The 8,657-nt window shown below is 45.9% G+C and overlaps 1 protein-coding gene across 1 annotated transcript in view; it reads right to left on the reverse strand.

The window, feature by feature from the left end:
- Window positions 1–8,657, reverse strand: part of LGR5 (leucine rich repeat containing G protein-coupled receptor 5) — a 95,275-nt gene that overhangs the window by 9,258 nt on the left and 77,360 nt on the right. The window contains exons 16-17 of the mRNA XM_025207167.1: window positions 3,708–3,853; window positions 2,366–2,449 (exon numbers count right to left, since the gene is read on the reverse strand). Of these exons, the coding sequence (XP_025062952.1) occupies window positions 2,366–2,449; window positions 3,708–3,853 (230 nt within the window). The remainder of the gene's footprint in view (window positions 1–2,365; window positions 2,450–3,707; window positions 3,854–8,657) is intronic.

The raw sequence follows: 8,657 nt of genomic DNA on the forward strand, positions 1-8,657 counted from the left end.
GGCCATGAAGCCTGAGAGCTGTCGAGGAGATTGGTGCAGGGGGTTATGGGTTCTGGGCCCCTGCACCTCTGGCTGCTGACAGGCAAAACTCGTGACATGGGTGGGTGACAGTGTGTGTGTCTCTGTTAAGGTGCGCCCTCACTCAACTGACACCAAGGCAGAAAGCAGGGCACTTCAAACAATGCTGCCTTCTTTGCAGTTTTTCCATCCCTCCCCCAGAGCACTGGAATTGGAAGGGACCTCAGGGAAGGATGACAGTCACTGGCCAGCTACACACAGTCAATATCAGAGTAGTCCTTCCCCCACTTTCTCCCTGCCTCTCCTTATTTTAGTTTCTGTTTCCCTGCAGGCAAGCCCAGCTTGAGCTTCGAAACTCGAAATGTTTTGAATATTTCAAAACGTTTCAACTTACCTCGTTTCGTTTCAAGGCTGTTTCGAAGCTCTCTTCCATTTCAATTTTGTTGTTTCAAGCTCGAAACAAGTCGAAACAGCATTGAAATGAAACTGCCATCAGAATTTCATGCAGCCCTATTTCCTGTCATAGAGCTGGTCTGATGGCTCCATGACCCTCACTGGGCCTGTGGTGGTGTGTGGTGCTTGGGCAAGGCAGCACTTTCACTCCCCCCTGGATTTACACAAGTTTATAAGTTGCTATAGTAGATGGTACAAAGCATATCAGCATCATCGAGTGCAAGGCTAGTGCTTTAGAGTAGAAGGTTGATAGAATAATGAAGTGAAGAAGATGGAAACTTCAGTGCCAAAAGCATCAGGTTCTCAGTATGCTGCTTGGGTGCTGAGCCATTGGCACTATAAGGCATGTGAGCTGCACTGGTTGCCACTTGTGATTGTGAAGACTTGGTGGCAGGCTGATGTTAGGAAGGAGATCTTTGGGAGAAGTTCTTCATGGGGGTTCTGCCCCTGGAACTCCCTTTGCCCTTCACCTTACCTAAAGAAGTTCTTTGGTCCTCTTGGCTGGAGAATACTATTTTGAATAGCAAGGAGCCCATGTATGTATGCTTTCTGTTTCCCAGTAGTCATGCCCATAGGCATCTTGGAGTCTTGAGTCTGATGCCAGCATCACAGATTTGCCTAGGGGGTACATCTGTCCTTGTGGATCTGTGAGGTGAAGGATTTACTTTTCAAGATGAGGGATTCTCTCAAGTACCAGAGCTATTTCAAGTGTCCATCTGCTGCTGGTATTGACATGGCATAAGAAGACCATGATCTGAATCCAGGCAATCTCAAAGAGGTTATTTTGGATTACAAAGTTTAGGGAAAATTACATGATGTCAATAAGTGGCAAAGCTAAGTTCTACTAAAACTAAGGTAAACTAGAATTAACTTTGAGGTAGTCTGGAAATTGGAACTTGGATGGTGATAAGCTCCATCTTGAGCCAAAGGCAGCTGAAAAGAATTGAGAGGGTGGTCAACCTGCTCTACTCTTCCTTGGTGTGAGGCATATGAAATCCCAGGATGTATGTACACTGTACATATACTGCTGGCCAAAACTTCCAGAGCACAGGCAAATGGAGATACCTACACACCAATATTGGTGTGCATATGGAGGGTGGGAGCTGTCATATTTACTGTTGTCTAGAACATGTGCTGTTTTGGATAAGCAGAAAGCTCTGACAACAGGTTTTGGCTGCTGCATGAACCTCCTACCCTCTGTGTCCACAGCCAGTGGTATACAGGATAGCACAGGTGCAGGGAAAGTCTTCCAAGAGATGACTTCGTTGTAAGGAAAGTTGCAAGTATTTAGTAGGACTGGTGTAAGAGTTTTTTTGCTTCCTCTGTTCTGATCCTATTTTTTCTTATCCATACTGTTTGGCTTATCAGGAAACGCTGTCCAATAAAGACAATGCCAATAATGGAAAGTAATTTAGTTAAGAAGGTCTTTTCAGGGCAACAGAATTAGGATTTTCTTGTCTTCTATAAATTGGGGCAAACTATTATAGTAGAGTAAGTGCTATTATAGTAGAATAAATCTGGTATGATTCATCTGGCTACAAAAGATTAATTTCAGGCTTATGCTGGAGTGACTGGACTTATCTTTTTTTCCATGAGCACAAAATACAATGACTTACAGGAACATATTGGTAGTACCAAAATGAGAGGGAGAGAATTGCTTTAGGACTGGAGGGGCGATTTTTTGGTACAAGTAGTTCCAGGAACCAAGGTACAGAAGTGGCATATGGGAAATGCCATTGCTGAAGAGTTTCATAAGTTTAATGAACTTATGAAACTTATGAACTTATGAAACTTTGGAGTTATGCTTCCAAATTATTGCAACTCACTGCATTATTTCATATTGCTGGATCAGCTATCCAGGGAAACTGTTAAGTCTCCTATCTGTTTGGCATACCTGGAGGGGGTGAGCATTGCACTGAATGATGAGCTTTCAAGTCTTCCTCAAAGTCCAGCAGAAAATCTTCCAAGTCACGTTCATCTGTGGGGGCAGGGGAAAAACCCAGATCTTTAGACTCTGGTTGTATAGAAACTTTACTAGTGTAACTTTTGGGAAGTGGCTGTGCAAGTTTAATGTTTGGCCTTGATGTCTCTTAACAAAACCTAAACAGACTTTGGCTATTTGGTTTTGGATTAGCTAGGGAGGACTGATGTAAACAATGGCATTCCCAGTCCCCTAAAGATAATTTGTTTCAGAAAGGTGTCCTTCAAATACTCTAGCCATTGAAGAGAGGAGGCTTTTCCTGACATCTGAGGAATACTAGGTAAAGATACTGCTATGCTATCTCTCAAAATTTCTGCTCTGTTATGTTTGTTTCACACCCAAACACCTCCACTGATTACAACACGTAATCCCAGAACATATATTTCCAAGCCAGCAGCAATCTCTGACAGTGAAGCCCTGAACCATCCTCCTATTGAGCGGGAAGCCTAGCTAGAGCCATTTTACTTCCTCTCAATTTTGGGAAGAGTTGGTCATCAGCATTATGTTATTTGCTGTTGGGTCACATAGAGCAGCCCTTGGTATTAGCAAGCTAAGTGATTTGTTTTTCATAGGCAAAACATTAGAAATCACACTCTGCGGTGGTGATTGGTATGGTCCATTCAAAGTGATGGCACCCCTTGAAAGGGTATTAGGAAACAATTCTCACAGTCTGAGAGTTGCATCCTACTCCCATTAAATTCAATAGTAAAATTCCCATTGATTTTACTGGAGCAATCAGGAGCATTTAAGAATGTTATAAAGGCAAAGGGCAATATTATACACTAGCCAATTGCCTGTTATGAATGACAGATTTAAAATAACTAAGGCGTGTCTACCTGGCCCCCCCCTGTTCACTGTTCAGGGCTGGCAATGTAAACACTCCCTGTGCTGCCACCACTGCCGCTTCCTTCAGCCACCGGTGCAGGGGCTCCCTCCCCCCACCCACCTCCATCTCCTCACCTGAGCAACGGGGCTTCTTCCCCCCACCTCCCTTCCCCTCCATGTTCCCTTCTGTCCCTGCCACCTCCCTCCCCCTGCCAACTGTTGGATGTGTCTGCGCCCGCCTCCGCCTGCTTCCACCTCCTCCACTGAGCAGCAGGGCTTTCCCCCGCCTCCCTGCTGGCTGTTGGGTGCCCGCCTCTGCCTCCTCCCCACCTGGGCCCATGCAGCCAATTGCCACCTGTCCTCTTGAAGCTGACCAAAAGCATTATGGACAGACAGACAGACAAAGCTCTTTATTATATTAGAATTTTACCTTGAATTTGTAACATGCTGGTCTCTCTCCTGTGAAAATCATCAGTGCTGCTATTCTCATCTTTGTTCCACTGGCTTGGGATTTTGTAATGGCTCTCACAAGCTCCAAACGCACAGCACTGGTAAGCATATGGCATTTCCATGACCCTGTATATTAACAGAGAACTATGACATTACATTTGTTAGAAAGGTGTACTTCAGTAGGGGCTAACTTTCTTGGCAGGTGTGCCACAAATTAGCCCCACACCTTCCCTGAGTGCCACTCTCATCCCCTTCCCCTACCTGATTGGCTGCTCTGCTTCCTGCTCCCTGCCCTGTGTCCCTGCCCAATTTGCTACTCTACTTTCTGCTCCTGGCCCTGTGTTCCCTGACTGATTTGCTGCTCTTTCTGTTTCCTGCCCTATCTGGCACTGTGTTGCCTGTTCTCTTTCCAGTCTGCCAGGTGTTGCACACAGAGGGTGCATGTGCCTCTTGGCCACACATGCCACAGGCTTGACTGCCTTTTATCCTGGCTCATTATGGTTAACATGGGGAGAGATGAACTAAGTTACATAATGGTTGAAAGTAAAAATTTCTATGTTTAAAAAATCTTATTAACGCAGTGTTAGGGTTGCACAGATAAAATTACAAGTCAGAAAACGCAAAGAGTTCCAAGGCATATTTTAAAAATACAGTGTGCTTGCATCTTATTTATTTCATAACAGATAATTTATAACATATTTACTGATACGTTAAATTGTCTAGTCCTGCTATATTAAATATATATCTGCAGTGCAGTTGAGTGAATGTTGCTTCCAAAACCATAATATTTGCCTTTCCTGACATCTAGTGATTTTAACTGTTTTAACTCTCTAATTTATCCATGTCATTTCCTTAGGTTTATTTTTCTTTTAAAAAGAGAGATTCAAGATCATCCTACCTGGATTATGAGTACGACCAAAACCTCAGTCCACAAGCCCTCACATTTTGAGGCCATCAAGATTAATTTGAGATTAGATTTAAACTTTGTCCATCTGTATTTTAAAATAGCAGAAGGGAGTTTTATCCCTTGGACAAAGATCAAGAGTGGGGACTTATAAACTGAAATGTGAATGATTTGAAAATTTTGAAATGTGTGAAAAAAGGATGTTACAAAGGAAATTGTTTTATGATTTTTGTTATCATGGGTGATTTCTGTTATGAGGTGTTGACATTCATAAACTAGCCCCTTTTAGAATGTGTGTATTTCCTATGCTGATTTAGGATTTCACATTGACTACTGGATTTCAGTTTATTATACTCCTAGGAAAGTTGCAGGTCTCATACATTTTGAAGTCTGTTGCTCTGTAGATATTTCAAAATGGGGTGGGTACAAAGAAATGCCTATGCATACGGTGGAAAAATACAGGTGACTATGGGAGAAATATAAAAGTGCAGACAGAAGTAACAATTGAAACATTTCAAATGCCTTTAGAACAGGATGGGCAAAATATGGCGCATGGGCTGGATCCAGCCTGCCAGGCCATTCTATCTGGCCCATGGAGCCCCTAAAAAATTTAGAAAATTAATATTTACCTGCTCCTGGCTGCCTGTCAAAGATGACAGGAGCCATGGGTAGTAGGACCCAGGGGGAGCCGCCAGCAGGACGCAGCCCAATTCCACCCCACCCCCAGCCATTTCCCTGCCTTCTTAGCCCGGCACTACTCCAGCACCATGTGGCTCCTGGCTGCATCGCCGGACAGTGGGAGTACAGTCCCCCGGGGGGGTGCGTGTGTTCATAGGGTGAATCCCACATGCACACCCTACCATACACATGTGTTCCCTCCCCCATCACTGCCATACACACAGACCCCCACATCCCCTCACACACGCCAACTACCTTCCCCCCACACAGCCCCCTATAAACCCTGTACCTACCCACACTCCACATATCCACACACACATGCTTCCTCATCCACCCCCACACCTATCCACCCCCACAGACACTCGCACTCTCCCCCACATTCCCCCTACCCACACACCCACAGCCCCCACAAACCTATAGCCACCCTTCCCCCTCACAATATGCAGGAGTAAGACTTCATTTTAAGCTATTATATGCCAGTCACCTCTACGTACACTATACAAACACATACAAACCAGGACAAAAATATTTATTGAAATCGGATTAATGAATGTTCTAGATGTTTGCTTTTTAGAATATAATTTGATACTTTTCTGGTTTTGAGATGGCAAAACCCCTTGCTGAAAGGAGTACTTCTGGGGGCAAGGGGAGGGACTTCTGATTGCAAAGGTCAAGGGTTAGGGGGCAGGACTTCCACTCACAAGATGGCAACCAGGGGGCGGGGCACCTGTCAAGGGGCCAGGCTACCCATGCGGCCTCAACAGCTTGCCAAAACTCAATAAGTGGCCCTCCAGCCAAAATAATTGTCTGCCCCTGCGTTAGAACGCTTCAAAAGATCAGCTGCAGAAATGTGCATGCACTCTGAAATATTCCCAAAGCAGCTGAAGAATGCCCAAATTCCTTTTTAAAAGGGTACTGCTTTGAAGTGTTTCACTTTTTGTTACATGTGCATAGGGACAGAGGGACCCATAAGTTTTTCTCCACAAGGGAGGGAGGGAGAGCTGGGTAGACAACCTGGCAATCTGACTGCCAGCTTTCCAGCTCTCCTGCTACTGCATCCTGCTCTGTGTACCCTGTTGGGGTCCCTGCCAGAACCTTGTTCTCCAGCCCCTAATCCCTTCTGCTACCTCTTCATTTCACCAAGAGAGGGAGAGAAGAAGTTTTGGGTTGAAGTGTTAGAATCCTGGCAGCCCCTGCCACCCCTTCCCCCCACAACCACCCTCCTTCCACCCCCCCTCCCAAAAAAAGATCCCTGCTCTCCACTGTGGTGTTCTCTGTTCTTCCCTCTACTTCCCCTCCTTGTTGGGGAGAGAGGGGGAGAAAGCTGGGGGTGGAGATGTAGGTTGATGCAGCCCCCTATATTATCCCCTTGTTGAATTCTGAAGGTTTTCAGCTGAGGACACCACAGTGGCTCTTTTCCCCTTTTTGAAACATTTCTAGCCCTGTTACACTTGGAGACATTTCAAAAGTTACTTCTGTCTGCATGCTAAGTTTGTTAAGCTTTATAGATCACCTCTCGGTGGACTCTGCTATCTGTTCCCTGATGGTTGGTAAAGAAACATTCAGTCTACACAGTTTTTCAATTGTATGTTTTAATTAAAAGCTAACACTTAACAATAAATAAAAACAGATCAGTAACTTCACATAAATGGAAATAAACTAAAATGGAATACTATCAGCTTATCAGGTTATTTTCATCAGGGTAAGCAAACAGTAAATGAGTTCTATATAAATTGTAATCATCTGGCAAGGTAGCAGTCAACAAAGCAATCAACCCAAATAAACGGGGCCTTTGAACTGCCAGTTAGGGTTTAATGCTTTGTAGTGAAAGGCATAGTAGAGAGAGGAAAGAGCTAACCCACAGGCTTTAAAGCTAACATTTAAATTATAATTTAAATAATCAGAAAAGAAAAATAAAACTGCTACTTGCTCAGATTTGTACCAGTAATTGTCAACAGGGGTATCTCAGGCTTGTTTTGAGCGTGCCATGGGGTGCAAGGTGATAATCACTTGCTCTTCCCCACTCAGCCCCTATATAAAGTACTGCAGTGGCAAGCTCACCTTGTCCTTGCTGGACCCTGTCTGAGGGAGTTAAGCGCTTGATCCTCCCCTTTGCCCCTGTGGGAGCAGCTAAATGCAGGTTACAATGCAAGGAGGTAAGCTCATCCCTACCCTTCTGCTCTGTGGGGAACTAAGTGTTCACTCCTGCTCCTTTCCCCTGCTCCTCCTGCCAGGAGTTAAGTGCTGTAATAAATACATTAGCCACTGAATTGGGGTGCTGCTCAATTCAACTCACAGGAGTTAGAGGGGTGCTGGGACCCTCAGAAAGTTGAAAACCACTGGAGCTAGGTACAGACAGTCAAAAAGCCTGAGGCTGAATTGATTCAGTCTTTGCAGGTTAGCCTAAACTGCACAGATAGAACAGATTAGCAAATGGACAGACATTCACTTTTGATTCAGGAAATGCAGCCACATGCCTGCAGTGGCTCAAGCCAGAAGCCAGGGGGTGCTAGAGCATGCCTCCCAGCCACTGTCAAGGGGAAGGGAAGACAGAAGCCCTTTAAGGCTCTTACCCCTCCCTGCTTGAGTAGAGGGGGTGTGGCCAGGTAACATCCCAGGGCTAGCTTGCTGGAGAGTGGGACTTTAAATCCCCTCCTTGGCCCACACGGGACTCCAGCCCGGGTCTGTGAGGTGGAGGGGAGGGGAGCGCAGTGCCTGCCAGGCTTCTACCCCTCCCCCACTCATGGGAGTGGGGGCAGCCACTGCCAGACTGAGAAGGGAGTGGGGGGAAGTCAGTGGAATTGAATTCATAAAAGCTTGAATAAGAATAGTCCTTTCTGTGAAGTAAGCATGTATTGAACACCTCACTTTGCAACCTCAAGCACACAACTAAGGTTACCATATGTCCGGGTTGTCCTGGACATGTCTTCTTTTTTGGTCCCCTGACCTCAGTCCAGACGGGGTTTTAAAATGCAAGCAAATGTCCGGGGTTTTGCTCTGCCTCTGCTTTTCTCTGGGACTTGAGGCTTGGCTGTTTGGACCTGGGGTCAGCGGGGAAAGGTGATTGGTTGTTGGGGGATCAGGTGCTGTGTGTGGGCCCTGGCAGCTGCTGGTAGGTGAGAGAGAGAGAGAGAGAGCATGTGCATTACATGGGCAGCAGGGCTGGATGGGGCAAGGGGCTATGGGTCAGAAGCGAGGGGCACTGGGAGGGCTGGGTGGTGGGGTACAGTGGGTCAGGAGTGAGAGGCAAAGCAGGTCTGGGGGGATCCTGTGACTTGAGGGTGCGGGGTAAAGGCAGGGCATGGACATATCACTGCCCCCCCCCCAATCATATACTCCTTTCCCCTC

This window comes from Alligator sinensis, unplaced genomic scaffold (genome assembly GCF_000455745.1).
Source record: "Alligator sinensis unplaced genomic scaffold, ASM45574v1 scaffold1021_1, whole genome shotgun sequence".
Classification (NCBI taxonomy): domain Eukaryota; kingdom Metazoa; phylum Chordata; order Crocodylia; family Alligatoridae; genus Alligator; species Alligator sinensis.